This window comes from Pagrus major, chromosome 24, assembly GCF_040436345.1.
Source record: "Pagrus major chromosome 24, Pma_NU_1.0".
In the NCBI taxonomy this organism is placed as follows: Eukaryota; Metazoa; Chordata; class Actinopteri; order Spariformes; family Sparidae; genus Pagrus; species Pagrus major.
The window spans coordinates 820,655-848,568 of NC_133238.1; the positions used below are offsets into that span (position 1 = coordinate 820,655).

General features: G+C 39.3%; 1 protein-coding gene across 4 annotated transcripts; it reads right to left on the reverse strand.

Annotated features, from left to right (window-relative positions):
* Positions 1-133: 133 nt before the first annotated feature.
* Positions 134-27,028, reverse strand: tspan4b (tetraspanin 4b). Of its 4 annotated transcripts, XM_073462482.1 has the most exons (8): positions 26,778-27,028; positions 21,322-21,391; positions 20,775-20,966; positions 20,423-20,497; positions 19,568-19,663; positions 17,944-18,057; positions 2,516-2,599; positions 134-971 (listed from the first exon to the last, which is right to left on the reverse strand). In XM_073462482.1, the coding sequence occupies exons 2-8, from the start codon at positions 21,388-21,390 to the stop codon at positions 903-905; spliced, it is 699 nt and encodes a 232-aa protein (XP_073318583.1). In that variant the 5' UTR covers position 21,391; positions 26,778-27,028; the 3' UTR covers positions 134-902. The 4 variants fall into 4 exon arrangements, with proteins under 4 accessions (XP_073318583.1, XP_073318584.1, XP_073318585.1 ...); XM_073462483.1 differs by lacking the exon at positions 2,516-2,599; XM_073462484.1 differs by lacking the exon at positions 26,778-27,028 and having other exon boundaries at positions 20,775-20,962; positions 21,322-21,379.
* Between the last annotated feature and the right edge of the window lie 886 nt (positions 27,029-27,914).

Below are 27,914 nucleotides of genomic sequence, written 5' to 3' on the forward strand. Positions count from 1 at the left end.
CAGACAGAGGATCACAGTCTGATATATTATGAGATAGGAATGGATATTTTTAATTGTAGGCTTATTCATATGAAACACAACAGACCTATACCTTCTACAATGTAGCCTATAATGACATGACAAGACAAAAATCTCTTTTTCTATGCCTTTTTATTATAGTCCACAGAACAAGGAATGCAAGAATGTGATTCAAGAATGTAAATTTAAGTGTGCTCGGAGGATTAGGCTTCATCATTAGGCCTATGAAATATGGCTCATTTCAGTCACAAAGAGACTTAACAAAGAATTTATAGGCTTGGCTATATTAAACATACACATAGCCTAGATTAATATGGTCATGTGTGGATGGGTTCTTAAAAAAAAAAAAAACACTTCGGTAACACGGATTGTAACGCATTGTAGTAACTGTAGTAATATATTACTGAAATATAATTAGCAACACGTTATAGTAGTCCGTATTATTGTAATGCTTACTTTTGTAACGCGTTAGAGTAATATATTTATTTTTTAGTGTTACTTTGTAACACTGTATATAATACATTTCACACTTGATTATTTTCTATCCATGAAAAAATCTAAAATTAGCTGAAGTAATGCAATGTTAAACTGTGATGATGTTCATGATATACATATATATATATTATATTGCTTCTACAAAGACATCCAAACTCCTTAGTCTGTTAATCAGTCTCATACCAACTTGCTTTGTCAGTGATGATTTTGCCCACTGATGTGGTTTTAGTTTTGGGGGGAATCTAAAGGGGAAATTGTGACCCAATACGTCAGGTCATTTGATAGACACCAATTTCAGATCTGTTTTTAAGTAAGCACTGAAGCACCACAGATACCAGGGGACTGTGATAACCCTTCCCATCACAGGCCAGTGAACAGCTTGTCTGTTTTCAATCCAAGTCCTTCTCGGCACACAGAATTTGACAATACATCAGCATGGAGAACACCAGGGCCAATATCTGACAAGAAAAGAGGAGGAATAGGTTCAGAGTGTGTAAGTGTGTGTGAGAGAGACTGTTTGATAAATATTACTGTATGTTAAAATCAACTATCATTTCTACAGTAATGTCTACAATGAACCTTTAATAGTGTTGTATTACTTAACATCACACCTCTTGGTCTCAAGACCGCTCTTTTTGAAGGTCTTGGTCTCATCTCAGAATCAACTTCATTTTACTCAGCCCTGTCTTGGTCTCAACTCAGATGAACATTTTTTGCATCACGGCAAAATGGTTAAAAATATATATAAAAATTCTGTTATATAGCTGTAATAAAGTCCTAATGCTACAGCACTGATCATTGTATTCTGTATTCTGTTGTTTTATTTCATTAAATATTCTCAAAACTTGTTTTGTATATTGCCAATTTCAATTTGAGGTAATTTTTCCCTCCCTATGTGTCACAGTTCCACAATTGTAAAGGACGGTCTTTAATTAATGGCACACACAAAAAGCACAACTGCAGATTCTGGATAAAATCGCTTCTTACCAGCAATGGCACTGGTTAGTGCTGTTAAGATTTGCTTTGATCATAAATATTTTATGATCCCTGCAGCAGGGAATACCCTGCATTTGGGTCCATCTTCTCTACTCCAGTGTGACAATTTTGCCTCAATATAACAGCAACAAAATAATTTGCTGGTACACTTGTTGTAGGGAAAATTATGCCTCTTTCATTACCACCCTGAATGCCTGTTCTTGCACAGTGTAACTTGGGTTGAGAGGGTACAATCTCCTGTGAGAAGTGCGCAATTCATGCCACTATGTCACACACAGCCAACAATGGATCTTCAGCTACCTGTACGAAGATGCTAGCTTGTTATTGTCAGCACAGACATCATGAAGTTATGTGTAGTGATCTGCCTCACAGTTAACACGAAAACAATAACAATCCAACAGCTAAATGTACATCCTTACTGATGTTATTATAGAATTGATTGTAACTTTATCTGTGTAATGTCTCACAGAGTTTTGTAGATTTTCCAGATGCCAAAAGTCTAAAGTGTAAGCTGTAGGGGCACCAAGTCACAATAAATACTAATTCTTACATAATTATGTTTTTAATACCAATTCCTGAATAATTATACATCAATAACACCTTCATTCAATATTCCAATATTCACTGACCTGCTGTAGGGGACTGGGAAAGATCCTACTGTGTGTGTGTACTGTCTGCGCCACATGTTATCCCATTATATAAGCATTACATTTTTATTGATGCAATTTTATGTGAGAGCTGCATTGAATTGAATTAATAGAATTAACTTAAATAACAGAAATATGAGCATACAACGGACAGTGAATGTGTGCTCTCATTTCCTTGTAAATATTGTATTTCACACACACCACCCTTGTCAGACAATGTCAGGTTTTAAGGAAGATTGTAAGTAAATATATACATTTTGATAATGTGTTTTTCATAATCGATAGGGTTTGAGGCTTTATGACCCTATAGAGAAACAATCAATAAATTATTTTAATTTAATAATGTTGGAGATAAATACCTGCACAACACCAATACACACTCCAAATACCAGAACAGAGGGGATATTATCCAGCAACCATTGCCTGGCCTTCTGATAACATGGCTGCAGAGGACAAACAGAGACAGAGAGTGTGAGGGAGGGCTAGAAAGCTCAGACAAGTAGTAAAAGAATAAGTAAGCCAGAAGTAGAAAAGATAACATCTGTAACGATGAAGAGACAAGTGAAAGGAAGAATGATTACAACTTATTTCAGCTTTCAAGGAAGGATGACAGATAACTGGCTAGCAGACATTTGCATGATATTGCTCACAGTTCTATTACTGGCAAGTAGAAAATACTGTACAAACAAATGCAATGAGGAATATAAGACAATTCCAGCTTAGAGTTAGGACTCTGGTCATCTATTTGTTCTGGCCATCACTGCCCAATAACATTGTACTTAAGATACAAGATTAATTTATTATCATTTAACACATGGTTATATTATGGAATATAGTTTGTAGTCCCTTTATGCTACCATTAAAACATAAATTATATAGATGTATTCATGAGTCATAAAAATACAACTATTTTCCATATTTGAGTGCGGAGGATAAGTAAAAGCTGCCATTTAGGCTGATGGTACGGCAGTAGGTGTTCTCTTTTAGCATTCTTTGGACTGTGCAGGCATCTCCCCAGACCAATATCTACTGATGCTCACTAAACAATAGCCCTTTTCACACAGAGACGCCGCATTATTGCCGCAGCAGCGGTTCGCCAATTCTCCGCCGTTGGTTGTTCACACAGAGCCAAGCTGCTCCGGCGTAAAAGACAAACCAGAGTGTAGCCCCTTTTAGTTAGAAAATGCGCCACATTTGCAGCCAGGTAAAGGCTGCAATCTGCTGTCTTGTCTATGTGAAACGGAGGTGTAATATTCCTCCTTTGCAAAAAAGCCGCCACTGGGGTAGGCATAAACATGTGACGTGACAGGAAGCATGAAGTTGGGCTAGACCTATTGTACAATCTAAGGTTGGAATATACAGTAACTTTTATGTTTGGGCTGGTAAATACAGTAACACAACAATCCTCAGCAAAATCCACTAACACACTTAATAGAAGAGAATAAAGGTTTTACATAATAAGTAGTGCCAAGGTTACAGCTATACATAAAAAGTCATGTCCTGCCTCATTGGCACATATTTTTTATGTGTAGCCTACAATATAACCTAATAAACAAAGACAACTACGTCCAAATCAATCAATTAATCAGCTATGAGGGGACAGCCTTCGAACACATGTTCACAGAACACATGCATGCACGCACTGACAGACACATACAGTGAGGAAAATAAGTATTTGAACACCCTGCTATTTTGCTATTTCTCCCACTTAGAAATCATGGAGGGGTCTGAAATTTTCATCGTAGGTGCATGTCCACTGTGAGAGAGATAAACTAAAAAGAAAAATCCAGAAATCACAATGCATGATTTTTTAACAATTTATTTGTGAGATATAGCTGCAAATAAGTATTTGAACACCTGTGTATCATCTAGAATTCTGACCCTGAAAGACCTGTTAGTCCGCCCATTAGAAGTCCACCTGCACTCCATGTATCATCCTGAATCAGATGCACCTGTTTGAGGTCATTAGCTGCATAAAGACACCTGTCCACCCCATACAATCAGTAAGACTTTAACTTGTAACATGGCGAAGACCAAAGAGCTGTCCAAAGACACCAGAGACAAAATTGTACACCTCCACAAGGCTGGAAAGGGCTATGGAGCAATTGCCAAGCAGCTTGGTGAAAAAAGGTCCACTGTTGGAGCAATCATTAGAAAATGGAAGAAGCTAAACATGACGGTCAATCTCAATCGGAGTGGAGCCCCATGCAAGATATCACCTCGTGGGGTCACAATGATTCTAAGAAAGGTGAGGAATCAGCCCGGAACTACACGACAGGCGTTGGTCAATGACCTGAAAAGAGCTGGGACCACCGTTTCCAAGGTTACTGTAGGTAATACACTAAGACGTCATGATTTGAAATCATGCATGGCACGAAAGGTTCCCCTGCTTAAACCAGCACATGTCAAGGCCCGTCTTAAGTTTGCATATGACCATTTGGATGATACAGAGGAGTCATGGGAGAAAGTTTTGTGGTCAGATGAGACCAAAATAGAACTTTTTGGTCATAATTCCACTAAGCGTGTTTGGAGGAAGAAGAATGAAGAGTACAATCCGAAGAACACCATCCCTACTGTGAAGCATGGGGGTGGTAGCATCATGCTTTGGGGGTGTTTTTCTGCACATGGGACAGGACGAGTGCACTGCATTAAAGAGAGGATGACTGGGGCCGTGTATTGTGAGATTTTGGGGAACAACCTCCTTCCCTCAGTCAGAGCATTGAAGATGGGTCGTGGCTGGGTCTTCCAACACGACAACGACCCGAAGCACACAGCCAGGAAAACCAAGGAGTGGCTCCGTAAGAAGCATATCAAGGTTCTAGCATGGCCCAGCCAGTCTCCAGACCTGAACCCAATCGAAAATCTTTGGAGGGAGCTCAAACTCCGTGTTTCTCAGCGACAGCCCAGAAACCTGACTGATCTAGAGAAGATCTGTGTGGAGGAGTGGGCCAAGATCCCTCCTGCAGTGTGTGCAAACCTGGTGAAAAACTACAGGAAACGTTTGACCTCTGTAATAGCAAACAAAGGCTACTGTACCAAATATTAACATTCATTTTCTCAGGTGTTCAAATACTTATTTGCAGCTATATCTCACAAATAAATTGTTAAAAAATCATGCATTGTGATTTCTGGATTTTTCTTTTTAGTTTATCTCTCTCACAGTGGACATGCACCTACGATGAAAATTTCAGACCCCTCCATGATTTCTAAGTGGGAGAAACAGCAAAATAGCAGGGTGTTCAAATACTTATTTTCCTCACTGTATATGCAATGTATAATGCAGTCCGAGAGCATAGTTCCTAATAAGCAATCACATAATATTGACTAATATTTTATATAGGCTCTAATTATCATACCGGGGAATACTAATGAACCCCAACCTAAATCTAAGGTTGGAATACATAGCTTTCATGTTTGGCCTGGGAAACATAACAGCAAGTCAGCAACAGACAGCAAAATTCAACAACACTAGCGCTTAATAGAATAATGCTGTAGTGCCAAGACAACTATTATTACAAATGAGAGCCATTTATGTCAAATGGCAGTGCCTGGTGGTGTTCATATGTCTGCAACTTGTTGCATGTTGTTGCTCTACTGTAGAAATGATTCTGTACCTTCTGCCAACTGCTCTGCACTGGCTTCTCCTGAAGCACCAGCAGGACTGATTTCATCACATCACTATAGTTCATACAGTAAGATAGTGTAGCCTATGTCTCACTTGATTTGCCCTTGTATTCATATACATAATAATGGAATGATTATATCCCATTTGTTGCAAAAATAAATAATTTCAAAAGCAGTAAATGAAAAAAAAGTGGCTTGTAAATCAGTGATTTTAAAATCCCAATCCTTATTTTAATTTCAAGGCCAGGGCCTAGTAGGCTACATATTTACACTGTGTAAAAGTGTACAGCCTCAAGGACCCTTGGGGGTCCCTGGACCTCATACATACACACACCGCAGCAGGTACCAGACACACGTCACACACCCCTTCCTCCACACGCTGTCTGTGTGAAACGGAGGTGTAATATTCCTCCTTTGCAAAAAAGCCGCCACTGAGGTAGGCGTAAACATGTGATGTGAGCTGAAGCACGAACTTTGGCGTGAACAGTGACGAGTGATCTGGTTATTGACGATTCACTCAGCTGTGATGGTTAACATCTCCCGGATCTCAGCGGCTTTCCAGTTGCTCGTCTTGACGTCCGCGGATGAAGTGATGAACTGACTGCTGCGATCAGCTGTTTCCTGCTTTTAAAACTCCCGGCTGTGGGTCGCACAACAGTGCATGTCATCGACACCTCCGCCCATGTCATGCAATTGCTGGCACATTGACACCTTGGATTTACATAGCAATGGAGGCGGCTAAAAGTGTTCCCATCCGAGGCGTCATATTGGTGGACCAAAACAGACCCCCAATATGCCGCGATCTGTCTAAATTCGCGGACCTAGCCACAAAAAGGACAGCCAAATTGGCGGGTTGCTGTCCAGTGTAAAAATGGCGGATGCGGAGAATTGGCACAGGATCCCCGCATGCAAACGGCAGTGTGAATGGAGCTAATGATGTTCTGGGTGGTTTAAATCAGCTGCTACAGAGCATTGCTGTCCTTGGCTGTGCACATCCCATGCCAGTTTGAGATGTTTCCACTCTGAAAATGCTTTCTCTGTAAAGGCTGACAAGAACTTTGCGAAGGAATTTTGCTTTCTTAAGTTTCATTAAGAAAATAAAGGCATTTGTGGGCTTTTTTCCAGCAGGGTAGAGATATGTAATGTCATTGAACCTAAAACTGTTTACCTACTTCACCTCAGCTCACCGCAGTATGTGTCTTTGCCTCCCTTTTCTAAAATCAATCATCAGCTTATTGGATTTGTTGAGCAGTGGGTTGTTCTCTGTGAAACATGTTGCAAGATTGTTGTTGTTCCTCCTAATATGAGCTCTCATTGTCGTTTGAAATCGGTCAGCCTTGGGGATTAACAGAAGACATGTAACAGGATTACGTAATTAGGATACAAAACAGAAGATAAATATATTTTGGTAAAGTTACAGAAAAAAAGACGTAATTAGATTACAGTTATATTCAGTAAAAAGGGTATTACTAACAAGGTTTACAATACTAGTGTGTAACCACGCACATGCGCACACATGACAACATTTCAGAAGTCTTGCACAACATCACTCCGGTCTTGAGTGAAACCTAATGCATGAGTGATATAAATATATTGATATTTCAAACCTCAAACTTCACAACAGAGTCTGGGATTGCAGTCATGGGTGAACAACATCAACTTGAGGGGACTGAGCACATAGCTACAGTGTTGAGCACTAGAGTAGAGGAGGTGTGACTTCCAATCCAAGCTGTCTGGGGTCTGTTTGTGAGGGGGTCCAATTTCCAGTTGCAGTGTGTCATACATTTACATTTACATTTACATGTAGGGCATTTACATACAGAAGCCCAGAGTTCTAAGTTTTCCAGTAAGTTTCACAGTGGAAATAATGTGGAATGCTTAGCAGAAATCAGCAAAAGGCATCAAGATGTAAGTATTGATAATTTCAAGGTGTGTGAAGACTGAGTGGAGGGCACTGGATATGGTGTTCTGTGGATTTGTTGGTTCTGAATACAAACTGATGAGGGAAAGCGTTGGCTGGTGGTTCTGAATACAAACCTTGCTGTGTAATCATATAAAGGTTGTTTTTTTTAAACTATAGATGTAATCCTAACACAATTTAGTGGCAAAAACAGCTCTAAATAAAATGCCACCCTAATTCACACTTTTCTCATAATTTTTGCCAACTCGCAACATCACAATAATCAGACTGAAAAGACTGCTTGCATGGTACGCATAGTTTTAAAGATGTATACCAGTATCACATATTCTCTCCCTCTGTGGATTTTTATAAATTCAGAAATCTGCATGGAAAGTGGCAGTGTAAAACATGTAAATGTCCTAACTTCCTAAAGAGCCCCCTAGCGGCTGAAGTTAGATATTGTATTTTTAAGCCAAATTGTTGTCCTGGCTCTGGGATCATAGTGCGTACCATAGAGGGTTAAGAAGTTAGTTAATTGCTGTTGTTTAATTGCTGACTATTTATTTTGCTACTCAAACTTTTTATGGCTCGTTTCTCTTGGTTGTCCAACAGGTTATATATTTTTATAGCAATACTACAATAAAGGTTTGATTTTAATTTCATTAAAGATTATTTTAGATGTTCTAAACTGCTTAATTAAGTTGTTGTATTACCTGTCTATGGTTAACAGTAAGATTTCAGGTAACCTGTTTTAGGTAACAGTATGTTACTGTAAATTCATTTCATTCACAGAAATACACTGTTTTTTATTTTGACTGTAACTGACACTTCGGCTGTACCGTTTAACTGTATGACCACTGTAGAAGTAGAGTATATTGCTGGCGTCTCTGCTGCCAGTATTTTACCGTCAATTAAAAATGCATGATCATACTGTATTTTATTTTTATTTTAATAAATTAGTGAATTTAAAAAAACCCAGAAATATTCTGTAATTAACAGTATGAATACTGTAGAATTACACTGTTACAGGTAAGAGTCCATATTAATTAAGTGAGAGTACATAAGCATCAAAATATACTAAAAGTACAAAGTGTAAAAGTATGCTGAATTATGCCGAATGGCCAATTTCAGAAAAATGGACATGATAATCTTGTTTCAGAATTGTTAATACATTTAATGTGTACAACTTTAATATGGCAGCTAGTATAAGGTGGGGCTAATTTTAAGTAATTTATATTCTGCTGGGTAGTTGGTGAATTGGGCATGGGGATCAATAAAGTCTTAACTTAACCCAGATAAATGTAATGATGAATCTATTAAAATTACAATACTGCTGTTCACTGGCTGATTACATTTTGTATTGCCAATCTGAATCTATAAAATAAATAGTAACTTAAATTATCAAATAAAAAAATATTAAATACATAAATGAGAGTAAAACTTACAGTTATTGTCTTCTGAAATGTAGTGACGTAGAAGTATTAAGTAGCATTGGATGGGAATACACAAGTACCATTTTACGTAAGTAGTGTACTTTGTTACTTTCTATCTCTGGACTGGAGCTAGGTCTCTGTAAAATTGTCGGGTCAACAGTATCTGATTTCCCGTTGCTGAGTTAGCCTGAGTTTTCTTTCATCCATTTTGTTTTCCTGCAGCTCGACACTGGTTGGAGGAATAGCCTTGAGTCCAAGCTTAGTTCTGGTCCCGGCTCTCTTCCCTCCCTTCCCTGTGCCCCGGTGAAAAGTTTATGCTGGTCACAATGGACTTAATTGTATGTGAAAGATAAGGAACCCGCTGAAGACTTGAAGATTATTCCTGTTTTGTAGTACGCAGCCAATGGGGTATTTGTTTTGTGTTTTACTTTGGTAAAATGTAATTCCTCATGCTGTGCAGGCTATTATTTATGTTAAGCTAACATCGTCTTTGTATTGTGTGTTAAGTTTTGATGGTGGATTTGGAGAAATGCCTTGAAAACCACTTGTGTCTGCATGTGCTTCTTGGGAATTACAGTGAAAACTTGGACTGTTCCAGTGGTGTTGCTTGGTTCGCATCCTGCGTTTCTGACGTATTAAAATCTGAAAGGAACTCACTATCCATGTGTCCAGGAGACGCACCATATTTTATCCCTGATAATGCAACATTGTGAACAACAAATCTGTATAACTAAACAAATCTAATAACTCGCTATCGTGACAGGAAAAAAAAATCCGCTGGTCACTGTTTCTGACCATCTGCGCACTGTGTGCATATCTCAATCATTGTGACATGTGACAAAAGACGCTTTGGCGATGTCAAAAGGTATTTACCATTTTGAGGATGCAAGCGTCTCTGGATACGGTAAATGTAATGACCTCCGAGCCATTAACAAGTCCAACTGCTGTCCATTGCTACCTGGTAATGGGAAAGTCAAGAGTTTCACCAACCATTGTCCCAACTATACCGAGACTTGAACTTACTGCAGCAGTTTTTGCAGTTCGAACCAGTGACATGCTCCAGAAAGAGCTTGAAATCCAAGATCTGCAAGATCTGTTTTGGACAGATTCCTAAGTTGTTTTAGACCACATAAACAATGACTCCAGAAGGTTTCAGGCGTTTGAAGCTAACCACATACAGAGAATCAAGTCAAATACAAAACCTGAAAAATGGGCTTATGTTGCCTCCGAGGACCATCCATCAGATCATGCCTCTCGAGGTTTGACTGCACAGCAACTTGAGCCCTCAAACTGGTTCACAGGACCACATTTTATGTGTCAAAAGGAACTACCTGAAAGAGAACGCAAGGTGTGGAGAAATCAAGGTAGCTGATCCTGACTTTCACTTTCACTTGCTTCTCTCCTTAGGCTGTGAGTCTTCAATTCATCATCTGCACTCCACTTCAAAGGGAAATTATCCTTGTTGAGGTAGACAGAAGACACACAGTGTTCTCTCCATGCTGCATGTATTAAAGAGAGTCTCTACCTAAACAAGGAGAATTTCTCTTACATTTTTGCGATGAGGATGGGATAGACGCTCTGCTGATTGATGCCTGAGCCTGGACTGAAGGTTGAACTGCTAGCAGGAGTCTCAAGGAGACTCAGACAAATGGTGGACTGGATCCCACCTGAAGTCAGGCACAGGTGGCGGACAGTAGATGCTCCATCTAATAAGTGAGTACGGTGTTATAAATCATTTGCTCTATTGTGAAACCTAGGTTGCTCACTTGATTCCTTTGTAGTAGTGAGTTCATATGTCTGAGGGCCCATGAGGGACACCTGTTTCTCCATGTAATTCCTTCGTGGTATTGGACTTTTGTGTGTAAGGGCCCATGAGGGGTGCCTTTTTTCCCCATGTTATTCCTTCGTGGTAGTGGACTTTGGTGTAGAAAAGACAAAACCATAGAGAAAAAAGAAAAGAAAGAAAGAAAGAAACCAAAGTATACCTAACTTTACAGCAAGATGCCGTTGTAACCTAACAAGTAAAGCATTTGAAAGAACTGATTATATATATACATTGTGATGGGAAATTTAAAGAGGCTGAAGGAGTTCTAGATAATCCTTATAGATGAGTAAGAAATTGAATAGGGGTGTTTGGTGCAAACCTGATAACAAGTAATATGAGATAATACACCAATCAGGCATAACATTATGACCACCTGCCTAATATTGTTATGGTTCCCCTTGTGCAGCCAAAACAGCTCTGGCCCGTCAAGACATGGACTTAAGACCTCTGAGGGTGTCCTGTGGTGTCTGGCACCAGGGCGTTTTATAGTGGATCCTCTGGGTCTTGTATGTTGGGGGGTGGGGCCTCCATGGATCAGACCTGCTCCAGCACGTCTTACAGATGCTCGATTAGATTGGGATCTGGGGAATTTGGAGGCCCAGTCAACACCTTGGGCCCTTTATTGTGTTCCTCAAGCTGTTCCTGAGCTGTGTTTGCGGTTTGTCAGGGCACATTGTCCTGCTGGGGGGCCACTGCCATCGGGTAGTGTTGTTGTGATGAGGGGGTGTACTTGGTCCACAACAGTGTTTGGATGGGTGGTGTGTGTCAAGTGGCATTCACATGAATGCCTGCAACCAAGGTTTTCCCAGCAGATCAATGTTATTCATGTCACCTGTCAGTGGTTTTAATGTTGTGGCTGATCGGTGTATACTATAATGTAATGTGTTATAATATAAGATACTGTAATAATGATATGATACAGTATAGTATGATATGTTAGGCCTAACTACAATAAAATGGGCGTATGAATGAAAAAATATATGAAATGAGAATATAAAGAATAAACTTTGTGGTGACATTCAGTGTCTATTATACAGCATGTTATGAAAATCCAGGGAAACCTCTGCGACACAGGAAACACCAGGCAGATGTGGCAGGGAGTCCAAGTGGTGACGGATTACAAGTCCAGGCAGGGGGTCACTGATGATGATGCTTTTCTTCCAGACAGGCTCAACAACTTCTTTGCACACTTTGAAGCACCAAACCCGACAACCAGAGGGTGGGCTGGTCCTTCTATACCATCTATCGGGCCAGCCCTCACCATCAACGCAGCAGACACACGCAGGGCCCTAACCAGAGTCAACCCATGGAAAGCGGGAGGCCCGGATAACATCCCGGGACGTGTGCTCAGAACCTGCGCTGGTGAGCTAGCAGATGTCCTGACTGACATCTTCAACATCTCCCTCAGTCAGGCCATCGTCCCCAGATGCTTCAAAACATCCACTATAATACCAGTAGCAAAGAAATCAGTTGTATCCTGTTTGGACGACTACTGCCCCGTCACACTGACACCAATTGTGATGAAGTGTTTGTTCACATGACCCACACCAGTTTGCTTATCGTCCCAACCGCTCCACAGAGGATGCAATATCCACCACTTTGCACTCAGTCATCACCCATCTGAACCAGAAAGACACCTATGCCAGAATCCTGTACATTGATTTCAGCTCAGCATTTAATACCATCATCCCCCAGAGACTAATGGAGAAACTCCTCCTACTTGGCCTGAACACCGCCACATGTCTCTAGATACGGGACTTTCTGACGGAGAGACCTCAGTCTGTCCTTGTCGGAAAATAACTCCTCCAACTCCATCACGCTGAGCACTGGATCTCCTCAAGGCTGTGTACTCAGTCCATTGTTGTTTACACTGCTAACACACGACTGTGCATCCAGACATGAGGGGAACCAGATCATCAATTTCGCGGATGGCACCACAATGGTGACTCATTCGTAGAAATGAGGAATCAATGTTCAGAGAAGAAGTTAAACACCTAGAGGGTTGGTGCAGAGAAAATAATCTGGTGCTCAATGCGGACAAAACGAAGGAGATGATTATCGACTTCCGGAGGTCTCAGCCCGAGCACGCTCCTCTCAGCATCAGTGGCTGCACAGTGGAGATAGTGGAGAACATCAAGTTCCTCGGAATGCAGATCTTGCAGGACCTAAGCTGGAATAAGAACACCTCAGGGATCACGAAACGGGCCCAGCAGAGACTATACTTCCTGAGGAAGCTGAAACAAGCCTCTCTCCCCATCAGCATCCTCAGGACTTTCTATAGTGGTGTGGTGGAGAGCATTCTGACATATTGTATCTCGACATGGTACCCCAGCTGCAGTATGTCAGACAAAAAGCCCTGCAGAGAATAGTTAGAGGAGCTGAGAGGGTCATCTGAGTTTCCCTCCCCTCAAGAACTCTTCCTAAGCCACTGCAAGAGCAGGGCACTGAACATCGTCAGGGACCCCTTCCACCCTGTCCACACATTCTTTGAACTGCTCCCATCAGGAAAATGGTCCCGGAGTCTAAAAGGTCGAACAAACAGACAAATCAACAGCTTCCATCCACAAGCTGTTAGATTGTTGAACTGCTGATCTGGAGCATGCGCACTACTGCACTCCATGAGCTTTAGTCATAGTTTTAGTTTTAAATTATTATAGTAATGTATTGTGTGTATTTGTTGTGTTCGTGTTATGGGATCCCGGAGAAACATAATCTCGTTTTTGCTGCACTTCTTTTGTTGTTACAGCTAAATGACAATAAAGCTTTGATTGATTGATTGATTGATTGATGTATGCTACAAGGGTGCAAACCACCTGGCTGAATAAGTTACCCAAATGTTAGTGTCTACTTGATGAGATCCAACCATATGCTTGTATGGAAAGATCAGTGTGATAGTAAATTTTGTGTGAATGATAATCCCATTGGAAGTTTAAGCACATCTGTCCCAGTGAGTCAGTTAAAAACATGGGGAACAAAACCGGAAAATAAGAAGCTTTATCTGACCCTCTTACAGGCCCTGCTAAAATTAGGGCAGACAAATGGGGAAAGAATATGGTTGAGGATGTTCAACTTTGGCACTATGTCACCCATGGGGTGATTCCATTGAAAGGAACATTAAGCACAGAATGTTTAAGATGGTGTAGAGTATGTTAGAAGAAAAGGGAAAGGGAAAGAAAGTAGGAAAGAAATAGATAGGCTGACAAGTTTTTTCAAAATCAGTAGTGGGATTAAACAATAATGGGAAAAAGAAAGTTTGAGTAAGAGGAAGAAGGAGAAACAAGAATGTATGGCCAGAATTAGGAATTCCTCCTCCATATGTGGGGAGAGGACCCAATATACCCTGAGCTTTCAGCCCTCTCTCTATCTCCTTAAGAGCCACAGGTTAACCCTGCTTCGCCAAGAAAGGATTTTTCTCCAATAGAGGCTTCTTTTGACTACTGGTTGTGGAGTCAAGGTGACAGAGGGGATGATGGTTCCTAACCCCCTGCCGAGGTAAACAGGGAAGCGGACTGTCGTTGAGATCCAGAAGTGTTTGTGCACAGGCCATGTCAGCCGAACAAATTGGAGGAGGTTGCAGGGAACTACCTGACACCCAAAAGACTGGAGATGGAGAAGTCCTGGACAAAGATGGCAGTCTCAACAGAACAGCAAGAGGAGAGGGAGACTGGGTCCACATCTGACACTTCAAGAAAAGTGCAACAGAACTGACCAAAAGACCAGCATATTTGATGCTGCAGATTGGAAGGCTATGGGCATATATCACATGATCGTGCTACCACTGAGCTTAATTAGCAAGAAGGACGAGATCCAGAAGAATCTTGGCCACATGCACATGTGTCTGTTCATTCTCCAGGATTCCTCTTGACAGAGCCATAGGAGACAGCAGAGGAAGGTCAGAGCATTGAGCAACACACAGACAAAAGCACAATTAGACACAAATAATGACAATGACACACACACACACACACACACAAAGTTACACTCATTGACTTCTAAAGACAAAGCATTGTTTCCAACAGTATCTGGTCGCTTGAGGGCTCAGAGCAAGTTTGATTTTTGGGAATATAAAAGATGCAACTTCTGTTATTGTTCTGTTATTGGGTGGAGCACAGTAAAAAGACCTTAGGGTGATAAATGAAGCTGTTCAGCATCCAGCAGATGTTGTAACACTAATGTCAAAACTTCTATCAGACTGCGGGTGTTTCAGTTATTGATTTAGCAAATGCATATTTTAGCATTCCTGTTCATCCTGACTCAGTTCTTGGGTTGCTTTCTCTTTCAATGGTAAACTTAATTCTTGGATGCAGATGCCATAGGGTTTCTTCTCCAGTCCAGCTCTGTTTGCTGTGGAGCTGAGAACTTGTCGCATTGCCAGCCATTGTGTGGTAGTGCACTTGTTCAGTATGTTGACAATTTTTGTGTATGTGTTTTCCTATACATGGGCATTGTCAACCTCAGACAGTGTCTCTACTTTGTTTTCTGGCAGAAACAGTCCAAAAGTTTAGAAGGACAAGTTGCAACTTATTTCACACAATCAATGCGCTACTATACTCAGGAGGGTCGCAAATTAGGTCCCGACCACATCCAGACAATCTTGGATGTTCCAAAACTACAAATGAGGAAAACAAAAGATTGCCTTATTGGATTTAGCAGTTCATTGTTGTCGATGGATTCATAATTTTGTGGATATCTCCCAACCCTGGTATGACATCACACATGGGTGAAAACTTTTGACCATGACTGACTTTTGACTCTGACTCTCTGAGGCAGAGACAGCCTCTACGACTTAAATCTACTGACTTAAATCAAGCTTGATGTATTTTTTTTGTTTAGGTCTCCCAGACCCTAGAAATCCCTTAAAAATTAAAAAAAAAAAAAAAACAACAACTAATAATCTATTTCTGAATGTGGTGGTTTATGTCAACAGCCTTTACTTACAAACAGTAACTAATAGGTCATTAATCAAAATGACTTTCCACCACAGAGAGAGCTATGGTAAGATTATCTAAGAGCTGTAGCAGCCGCTACCAAAGAAGTTATGGCCACAGCTGATATCATTATGTGTCCTCTAACTGTTCATGTTCTGCATGCTGTCTACTCCTTTAAACCTCAGAAAAAACTACTCACCTGATCACAGCATGAGTATTGCACTAACAAATGTGCTACTAACCTTGTCTCATGTCATCTAAACTGCTGAACTCTCCTTAGCCCATCAACTTTGCCTCCTAACTTTGACAGGGACAGATGATGAAAGTGTAAAGATATTGTTGTGAGCTAAACTATGTCTTGAAGCTTGTCTTCCCTGAAGTAAAAGCTGCTCTTCCTGAGCCTAATGCCACATCAAGCCTGGAGACCTGTTGATGACTCCAACTGTGTCTGGATAGCTGAGGAAGAGGCGTGAATCCAGACCAGAGCATCCCAATGCAAACCTTTCCCCAGTGATGCCTCTTCTGAGAAAAAGACAACCTAACCCAAGGGGGAAGTGATGAGGACTTCTGGTGGAGGATCTTGGCTACAGTTCCATCATTGGGCCAGTCACCACAACTGTCCAATCCTGGTCTTCAGCTTAGCAGCAACATGAGAGCTGGTCCTGCAAATTCAGAAGCCTGCAACAATTGGACTCCAAATGTCCTCATATATTCATACCTACCACACCACCCGCTGTTTCACTTGCAATCACCTGTCAAACTGATGTAATTTATACTGATATTTAGACACCCCATCCATCACAGAAGGATAGCAATGGACTGTTATCAACAAGGGCACAAGAAGACACAGAGGGGAAAGTGGCATTGGCATGCCGATCACACAGTCAGGTGACTCCAAAAGAAGATGACATCACAACAGCCACAATAGCGCAGTTGATCAAGGAATACAAAAAAAAGAGGCATTAGTTAGAAAAAAATGACAGCCTTCATCTAAGGTGTGGGGGTTTGTTAGAATTAGAACAGGTCAGGAAGTCATATGAGGGGCAGTTCTCTTTGCCTGAGGTGTTAACAGGATGGTAGATAGGATGACATTTACTGTCCAATAAAACATCAGGGTCAAGGGTCACTGCCCTGGGAAAGGCATGATAAACACAAACATCAGGGGGTCATTGTTAGGGGAAGGAGTAATTAACAACTGTTGTAAGTATGTAACCCCTATTCTGTTGTCTTTAAGTCAGAAACATTTGGAAGACTGCAGAGAACACTGTGGGTCTTCTCTCCATGCTGCATGTATTAAATAGATCTGATTCATCACATTGAGTCTAAATCTTCAGAGATTTAGCAACTCTCTACATCAACAAGAAGAATTTCCCTTACACAATCCACTTTATAAAGTAGATTGTTTTGTTTTTGTTTCTCTTATGTAGTATGAAATGACTTCAACTCAGTTTCATTTTGCAACCCTGGTGTTGTTCCTGCAGGCTGTATTGTTTTTTTTTACTACTTTCCAAGTAGCTTTTGCTATAAATACATTTGCTTAATCAAAATCAACTTGCAGAGACCTGTTTCAGTGAGTAACAGGATTAGCAGGTTTATAAGATAGAAAATTATCAATCTGCAGCTCTGACAAAACCAACAAAAATATAGTAGCTTGGGGCAAAAAATCTTATAATCAGAAAGGAGTGTGGAAAGTTCAAGTACAGAGACTTCATAAAGAAACTGCATTGTCACAGAATGAGCCATAAAAAGGAGGTCACTCTGCACGCAGTGTGCACTTTGAAGCAGGCGGGTAATTGCGGGGGAAAGGGTGATCAAACCTGGATTAAACTGAGAGCCTGGCAGAGAAAGAGACAATTGATACTTCTATATCTGTCTACAAGGAGCCAAACTGACATGCTGATGCCGTGTGACAGAATACCTCAGATGCTGAGTACAGGGCACACACAGCGCCATTTCCAAGATCAGCAACCATTAATTTAGTTTAGTAATGATTGCTGTGCGTTACCTTAACATTAAACAAACAATCATACCAAGCCCCCCCCCCCCCCTTTTTTTTTTTGCTTAGCAGCAAACTGACCTCACTCCATCCATCAACACATTGGTCTGTCCCAACAGAGCAGCAGGATGAGGGCAGCGTTCCATTCAGCACATCATACCAGTCCATTTTGTTAGTTACTCCACAACATTTGAACTGGAAGAGGAGACAATAAGATATAAAATGTAAAGTAATACCACTCAACTAGATAACTCATGTATAAGCAGAGGGACCCCACTAGCCAATATCTACCCTGCTCAGTAATATTATCGTGCCACCACTTGAAAGCAACACTGTAAGGGCCATCCACACCAAGAACAATAGCTATAACAATAACTATTTCTATAAATAGATTTTAAAAATCTTGCAGTGGATGGTGGAGTCCACACCACAATTACAACAACAACATTAGTGTGGAAAGATATCATTGGCATCACTTTCAAAGTGAATTGAGGAGTGATAGAAACACAGACAGCCAAACAAAATCCATCTGAATTGACAGCTTGATTTTGCAAAATAATGTTGCAGGAGTGCTTATAATATTGGTTTCTAACTGTTTTATGGAAGCTAATGTATGGCATTTAAGAGACGCTTTTGAGAGGGTCTACTCTAGTAACTCAGTCTTGGATATGTATACAACTTATTAAATACTTATACAACACATATTAGGCTGAAAATGCGATTCAAAAAGTATGAATAAAAATTGTCTTCAAAAGACAATAACTGGTAACAGCAACAGACTTCTGGATTTTTCTAACTCCTGTGATCTTTGAAGAATTTTGTACAACCATATCCCTTTGTGGGTTTTCTTTTTTTTGTTTCTCTGTGCAGCATACAGGAGTAACAACTCATAACTATACAGTATCCAAAGCTGCTGACAAAGTTGGAGCACTAGCGCCACTAGTTATTAGAATGTTATCACTCATCAGTGAGGATGCTCCCATCGTTATCTTCATATTGTTATAGTGGTCGTTCTCGCTGGGATGGCCTTTAACGCCTTTAAAGTGATGGACTAACCAACACAAAAATTACAATAACAAATGTAAACCGCCAAGTTCTCAACAGACAATGGTGACAAAGACAAATAATCAGAAACATTTACATTTTGGAAACTTAAATACCTGTCAAGCACTAGGATTTATGGGGAATATGGGATGCTGCAACCCCTGTATTACCTGGCTGATTGGGCAGCCGAATGCTGTGTGACTGATGTGTTTTTTTTTAATCAACTTCAGGGGTAAAATGGAGAGGAAATACAAATCAGGTGCATTAAAGTGCAAGGAGCAGGAAAACAGGAAAAGTTTCATTTCATCTTGTGTTCTTACATCTTCCCTCTCATAGTGGCATCTTTCAACACAACCACGTCCACAACAATGATGGAATGATGGTTAATCAGTCTAACATAAGTACTGCTGGCTCGACTAGCCTGACAGTGGCTAGCGAGAGTAGGATGAAGTTTTAAAAAGGTACCGTGATATTTTTAAGATTAACTCGTTTTGATAATTTTGTTACAGAGCTACTCTTTTTAGTTCTTGTTATAAGCATGGTCCCTCAAGGGTGGTGTGACTGAGATCTTCCACCTTCAGTGACATAATTGATTTTGTTGTAGACAGCTATATTTATGCAACATAAATACAGCAATGCATTGTTTGCTGAGAGTACTCACCATTTTCTGGACATTATCCCAAGATTTTTTTAGACCAGGTTCTGATTTATAAATCTTCATACCTTCCTTTAATTCACCTTGTGCTTTGGAATCCAGCTGAAAAAAGTGAAAAGAAAGAAAGAAAGAAAGAAAGAAAGAAAGAAAGAAAGAAAGACACATGTTGATGAAGGTTCTCAGTCAACCAGGTCATGGTACATCTTGGCCAGAGATTACAGATGGTTTGAAAGAGGAGTAAAGGAATCCATCTATGTCAAACTGGAACAACCATCTTTGAACAGAGGAGGTGGCCTAAGACATTACTTATCACCCACCTACAATGCAGTACTGAGTTCCCTCCCCAGACAGCTTAACAACCTTTTACACCTGGGCTCACTTAACCTTAGCAATCCACATGAAGGCCGGTTGGGTCAATGACTCACAAGTGGCCCTAAAAAACTCTGAAACTCAGAGCTCACACATGTCCTTAATGACTCCGTAAGGACACTCCCACACAGAGTTTAAAAGCCTGCCAACTCCCCTCCAGTTAGTTACAACTGAAGAAGCCTCTTGGATGGGAGGTGAAACGTCTTCAAGAAACTAAAACAAGTCCAGTTGCCTACGATACAGCACAATTATATTTAATTTAATTCTTACAGAATGATGAAGGATTTAGACGAAGACAAAGAAGAGCTTTGCTGCATTGTGGATGATGAGTTGATCATTATCAACTAAAGGTGACACACACCTACTATACAAATAAAGACTGATTGAATGATCGATTGACAATATATTTTTTATATTTTACTTATTTAATTCCTACTCTATTCATTGTCAATTTTAGTTGACTCTAACAAGTTGGAGGGTGCACAAGCTTACCTTGTGATGGAAGATGTGTATAACCAATATTAGCGTCACCTCCGTCAAGACCAAGAGCAGAAGGATCACAAAGAACTGCAGAGCAGAGAAAAGCAGTTGGAGACAGACATAATGTTTACAAGCTAAAGCTATATAGACAATCCCGATGTTACTGCATTAAGATCATAATATCTGAACTGCAGTGTGCCCAGTTCATGTCAAAACATCTCTGTTGCATGTCATTTCTCGTTCCCCTCTCCCCCCTTCTGTCACATCTCTACTGTTGGCTATCAACAAAAGCATAAAGTGACTGAAAACTATAACCCTAAAAAAAAAGAATATCTGCAAATTCTCAGTCATGTGGACCTCTCACCATGAACAACAGGCAGCGCTGCTCCTTAAGTGCTCCAAGACAACCCAAGAACCCAGTCACCATGGTAATGCCACCAGCAACTAGCAGCAGATTGGCAGCTGAGAGCGATGGAAAGGACAGGGGAAGAGAGGAAAACGGTGCCTGTGTGAAGGACAGCCAGACTCCAACGCCAAACAAGCCGCATCCTCCTAGCTTTTCAGAAAAAGTACTGTCAATCAGTGTCAAAATGCACCATTGATCACAATGCATTGTCCTGAAAAATATTTATGTTTCTAGTAAAGAGTTGGAAACCCCATATTGTGAGTGAATGAAAACAACATAAGATTTAACTTGGCATGTCTGCAGAACTGTTAAAGCATTGCAGTAGTATGCCGTGACCATATTTAAACTTAACTCGCCACAACTCTTTATTTGAGAAACACTAAATTGGAAGACACCGCTGATTGTTTTGTTTTTTGGTTGTTTTTTTTTTTTGGAAAATGTTACAGAATACAGAAAGAATGAATAAGTATGACACCAACTTGGCACTGATTTGGCAAATACTAACCCAGAAGATGAGGTTAAAGACAAACATCAAATATTTGACACAGCACAAACACCTCCGAGACACTGACATCCTGCAAAAGAAAGACAGAACAGAAGAGCATTATTTAAAGGAGACCTGTTGTGCTTTACCTTATTTTTTGTCATAGTTCAAATTATGAGGTAAAAAAGTAATATCTGTGAGCAAAAAGCTTAGGTCTCAGACCTAATGACCTCAGACCATGTTTACCTTTCTGACTACTTTTGCAGCGATCCGTCGTCAACACATCAGTTTGTTAATTGGTCATCACATAGCTTTGCAACACATAGCTTTGCTTGATGCAAAACTAACTGCAAACTGCTGCTAACTGAAATGTTAGCTGCCCTTAGCTCATTAGCCATGCAGTTAGTGGTCTGATTAGCTGACTAGATCATCCCAGTAGAGAATAGAAAACTTCTTTACAGGGTAATTACAGGGTTGTTGCATTAGATTGTACAAGGTCAGGCCCAATACATTAACAGTAGATATTTTCCAGTTATAGCCCAACCAATAGATCAGGGGCCAAGGTATCAGCTGCTATTAGCTTATTATGTATATACAAAGTATCGGCATAGGCTATGTGTTGACTGAGATGGAACAAGTAACAGAAATGCCAAAAAAACATTATTTAGAAAAAATGTCTGATTACATAGTGTAAATATAAAATATGAAAATACTAAAACAAATTGTGAATATCAAATTGTCCCTGTCAGTACATGTCTTTGTTGCAATTCTTTAACCTGAAATAACCATTTATTATTGGTCTTTGTGACCCTTATGTAAAGTTCACAAATGCATAAGGATACTGAATAAACATTACGTAACCACAACTCACCATTTATTAATGCTCTTTGTTGAATGCTGAATCAGTCAACATGAAAATGTGATTTTGATCAGGATAAAAACAGGATTTGATGCCCCATTTTTTTCATTGAAGTCATGTTAGGAAGAAGTCACTTCACAGCTACAATGAATATGCCAGTCTGACATCAAAAAGTTTCAAAGCGACATTGGTCAATTGCGCAAATAGTGGAAGTTTAACAATAATGGCTCTAAAATTGTGAGAAACTTACATTTTGTTCCACCTATTCTTTTCTATTGGTATTATCTGCATTGATAATACTTTACAACAAGAATGCATTATGTAAGGAATAATGCCCAATGAAGTGTCCATTAATTCCTGATTATCGTAACCTTGGGCCAAATGTATAAAACTAGAAAATAGAAATTTGTGTACACATGAAGCAGCAAACATGCATATGCAGATTTATAAAACCCCACATACGTCTGTTCCCACACATCTCTTCCTCATACATCTCAATCATCCAGAAATTTCACACACATGCATGAGCCGTCTGACCATCCCCACAATTGACTATAAATGGCTCTAAACATGCCCCCAATTACCTGGTTTGCATATAAAGAGTTTAGCTGAGTGTTGAGGAGAAATGTCAGAGGCAAAGAAAGAAGCAGTTTTAAATGGAAAAGTAACTTGAAGTAATGATTGATAAAACTAACAGGTGAAAAATAATATCATTTGGAGGCTTAAGTTCTGGCTTTAGCATCAAAATGAAGCAATTGGAATGGCTGTGACAATAGAGTGACAGAAGCAGTGGATACCGGCAGTTCAGAGCCAGTCTTTGGGGGAGTTAAAAACAACTGATCTGATTATAAGCGAGCCAAAGAAAAAAACATTCAGATCATTTGCGTATATTTGTATGTGTTTTGCCATCAAAATATAATGTTTTTCCCTAGCAACATCTGAGAATTTGACTAATAGCTGGCACAATCATTACAATCCCAAAAGGTTCATATATAATGGAAACGTTTCCAGTATATAGGAAGGACCTCAGATAAGACTTAGCAATGGAAGATAAATTAGTCGACTCAGCTCATTGAACCCTTAAGCTCAGCTGTTAGCTAGAAAGCTAATGTTATGCTAGCAAGATTCAAAGTCAATAACATTGTGTATGTTGACAAACAACATAATTTCACAGCACGTTAAAAAACAAGACTTGCTAGCCAACCCAGCCATGTCACTGTCCCCAAATCAATACACATTTTCATGAACAAATGACTGGCTGGCTGCAACAGAAGTAGTAAGTTGAACAGTGAATGGGATCTGGGAGGATCGCTTCATAAATGTACAGTAAGCTCAGAGGGACAGTAATGGAGTTACCCATTACTAAATATGGGTATAAAAATAAAAATAAAAATATGAGTTTAGCTGGCGTGTCATCAGACACTTAAAATTAATTGGAAACTAATAGTGGTCAATACAATACAATTAGTTTTTTAATAACAATATAATTTCAAGGGAATTAAATACAATTTAACTTTTAATATACAACTGCTATTCATCAATTGAATATATTTAATTTTAAAATAAGTTTCAATGCATGGAATTATTACTCATTAATTAAATGTGTTTAATTTCAAAATAAACAATCATTGCATCTTTTAAGTTGTAATATTGAAATCATAACTTTATTCTGGGGTGCCCTGGTAGCTCAGTTGGTAGAGCATGTGTCTCATGTACAGAGGTTTTGTCCTCACTGCAGCGGCGCAGGGTTCAAGTCTGACCTGTGGCTCTTTGCTGCATGTCATTCCTCCTCTCTCTCTCATTCTGTTTTCTGTCATCTCCTATCAATGAAGGGCCAAAAAAATAAATAACAATAACTTCATTCTGTGGATAATTCAGTTGGGAAGATGTTTTATTTTAGTACCTTGAAGTTCAGTTCACAGCTATTTTTTATTCAAGAAGCATTTGGTTTTATTAATCAAACACCACACCAATCTGTGTGATCTTGGCTCGATTATCTTTTATTTACAATTTTCGTATGCTATTTCATCACTTTAATTTACTTCTGGGAATATTTACGTGAGAAATAAACTGTGTAGACTCAAATATGGGCAGTTATATGAAAATTGATGGCAAATGGAAAATATGCCCTAACGTTTTCATACCCTAAGTGTCCTTTTATGTTATTTTTGTCATGTTATATAGCTGTTTGTTATGTAGCTTTTTTAAGCTAATTTAAAGGTCCAATTTGTAAAATAGTTGATTTTTGAGTCTCATAATGATGCTTTGGGTCTGTGGAGGGCCTGACCTACCAACCCAAAGTGCCATTGTCTGGCAAGTTGAGAATCTTACAAATTAGACCTGTAAGCTCTAAATCTTCTTTTTTTTATTGCAAGAACATAATTGAACAGGTACAAAACATAACACAAATAACATAAAAGCTCACACAACTACACAACACAAAGACAATACCAGCATAGCAAAAATTACTAACACACTCAAGATCAACCACACTCACTTAACACATACATACAAAACATACATTTCTCGCTAAAAATATTATCAAAAGTCATGTGGCAGGGACACAAGACAATAGAAAAGAATAGGCAGAACAAATTGTAAGTAACTCACAATTTTGAAGCCATTATTGTGAGAATAGTGTCAGAATAAAAGTCTGCTGATTCCTGATATGTTGACAATGCAAATCAACTGCCAGTTTTCTCCAAGGAAGTGATTGTTATTGTTAGTGCAACATTGGTCGATAGGAGGAATAATAAATGCAACTAACTGTTCAGGTGACCAATGTCTTAAGACTAACTTGAAACAATGTGAACCGATGATTTCAATCAAGAATTTATTATAATATGACATTGCCTATTATAAATAAAGCTTTTTGAAACATTATCCCGCACTCTTTTAAAGTACCGGATAAGTATGAGTTTGCATTAATGTTCATGTGTTAGTAAGTACATGAGGATCTTTACAATAGAAATCTAATTTATCTCTGACTGAGATTTTCTCACACAGTCTACTGACTTTACACAGGATGTCAAACTCCTGACAGGAAGGAAGCTCCCTACCCTCCTCAGTAGACCTAATTATACTGCTGAAGGCATTTCCTTTGACCACAGCAAAGTTCTGGGAAAACCGTATTTCAAAGAAGTAGGGGCCTTGGTAGGGGCCTTTTGAATTTGTATTTATTTGTGTTGCAATTGCAGGAAGCTGTGTCCTCACCACAGCTGCCCAATGTTCAAATCTGACCTGTGGCCCTTTGCTGCATGTCATCCCCTTCTCTCTCATCCAATTTCCTGTTGTCTCTAAACTGTCCTGTCAATAAAGCCATGAAAAGGCCAAAAAAGAATACGAAAAAAACAAACAAACAGAGATTGTTAAATCAGTTAAATCAAATGTTAAATGCTACAATTTGCTCAGATTTTTGGGACTGGTAAACGGAGTTGCTTAAAGACTAAAACCAGGACTGTGAAAATACATTAGAGTGGGCGTGATATGCAACAATTAGTTGGTCACATTGGACCTCATTTACTGGAATTATTACATTTATATCATTATAGAGCTATTTAAGTACTGAACTGTCAAATACATGTTTGAATTAAATACATCCTATTGATTTATAATCATGTTTTGATTGTCAACAATTGTTACAACTTTCTTTTTGTTTTTTAAGAGCATTTTCCCCATGAAATTTTCTCTCCCATTGCACCTACTGTCTGAGCAGCAGCTCTTCATCTCCTCAACTGTCTCTTTTAAAGTGTCTATTCCTTTTTTTCCTGTCGGAAAGGAAAACATCATGGTTTGGCTTAAAATACCTGGTTTGGTTGCCACATTAACAGATGGAGTTGGTCCGTCTTTGCATGAAAAATAACGATTTTGCCCGCCTCAAAATTTGCTGGAAATATCCTCAGGTCTCCTTAAAAAAACACCTGCTTTTAATGTTGATGAAGGTTTTCAGTCATCAAGGTCACGGTAATTGTAAGTGTTATGTGGTTTAACAAACCACAGATACATCCAAGGTTGACATTTGTAGCCAACATGGCATATCGTGTTCAAATTAAATGCTTATTAGCTGACTTTCACATCAGGAGGTGGAGGGGATGGTAGTGCTGGTGTTGTGGTGGAATATATTATTGCAATTTTTATTTTATCAAATTTCTGATGTTTTCTCTCTGTTGTGTTAACAAACTGAGAAAAGACTCGGCAGACTATTTTGCTAATGTTCCATGGTGTTTCCATGGTGTTTCCATGGTCAAGAATGAACTGTTCAGCTGAATATATAATTTTTCTGACCTCTATTTAGCAGCATCACATTATTTGCCATGTATCTTCTAAAACCATTCAAAATGAAAAATAAATGGTTAAATAAATAGATGAATAGCCACAAATGTGAGGGAGTCTCTGGGGAAAACCTACTGACTTCCTGTTTACTTGCTTCTAGTCAATCTGATCCGATAGAAATCCTCTTTTTATTGGTATGACATGGACCCACACCTAAATATAATAAATTATGCGAAATATACCAAAGAAAATGTTACATTTTTATCGCCAAACAAAGACTGATTTTGATGTCTGGATTGAGTAGGCCTATGTGTGTAGTTATCTGTGTAATTCAAATAGACTTTACCTGAAGATGAGTTTCAATTTCTTCAAATATTCAAGTCTTTGTCGCACTCTTCGTAACTCCTGGCTCCTTCATCCCCTGGTTTCGGGCTCTCCTTTGGATTTGTCCCTGTGCCGTCAGGTTTTTCAACCAGCTCTATTTTCTTCGCTTCCTTGGTATTGTTCTTCACTGGTTGACTGTGTCCGTCCACTTTCCCCAATTGTATTCTTCCCAAATGTTGTACTTTATGTGATTTCCGTTCGGGATGACCGTTTATTTTGTTCCGTTTTGTTAACGGAGCGGTGTAACTCCGTCAGCCCCACCCTCTCAATTCCTCCCTCCCCCTCTCTCTTTCTCTCTCACTCACGCTCTCTCTCTCTTCAATTATTTCCAGATGTGTACGTTGTTGCCCAGTCCTCTCTTTTTCCAGTTACTCCCCTAAACCACAACCTCGGCCGTATCCCACTTTTTTCTCCTTGTTTTAAATATTTAGGGTCACACTCTGTTTCCGCTCTACCAGTGAAGTTCACTTAGAAATATGTCCAAGAATGCACATTTCTTTTCCTGACCAATTTCCAAAGCACACTGTTGTAGTTAATGTTTCAAGCCATCTCCTGCTTTCTATTCCTTTCACTGAACATCACCTTAGTGTGATTAAAACTTTGATATTGAGAATGTCATCTGCTTTTGTTATCAATGTTCACTGCCAAGCAATAAACAAAAACATAATAATTTCACAAATCTAATGATCATTATTATACAATAAAGAAAATTTGATGAAAAAAATTAGAAGAAGATGTCTGCTCTGTTTTCATGCATAGTAAGCCTGCTGCATTAAAGTAAGATAAACAGTCCTTAATTACTGTCTGTAAACTTATTGGACACTGTTTTGCTTTTTTTTTTGTTGTTATCCCGACATTCAGTGGACCCTGTAGTGCTCTTTGGAAAATGCACTTGACTGTGCTGGGGTTCCTTTGCCTTCAGAATCAGAATCAGAATCAGAATTCCTTTATTTGTCCCGCAAATGGGGAAATTTCTTTGTCACAGCAGCCAAAGGACAGTAATTACAATAAACAATTATAAAAAGTAAAAAATAAACAATATAATAAGAAGATAAGAAATAGAATTGACTCGTATATACATAATATTTACAATATGAAC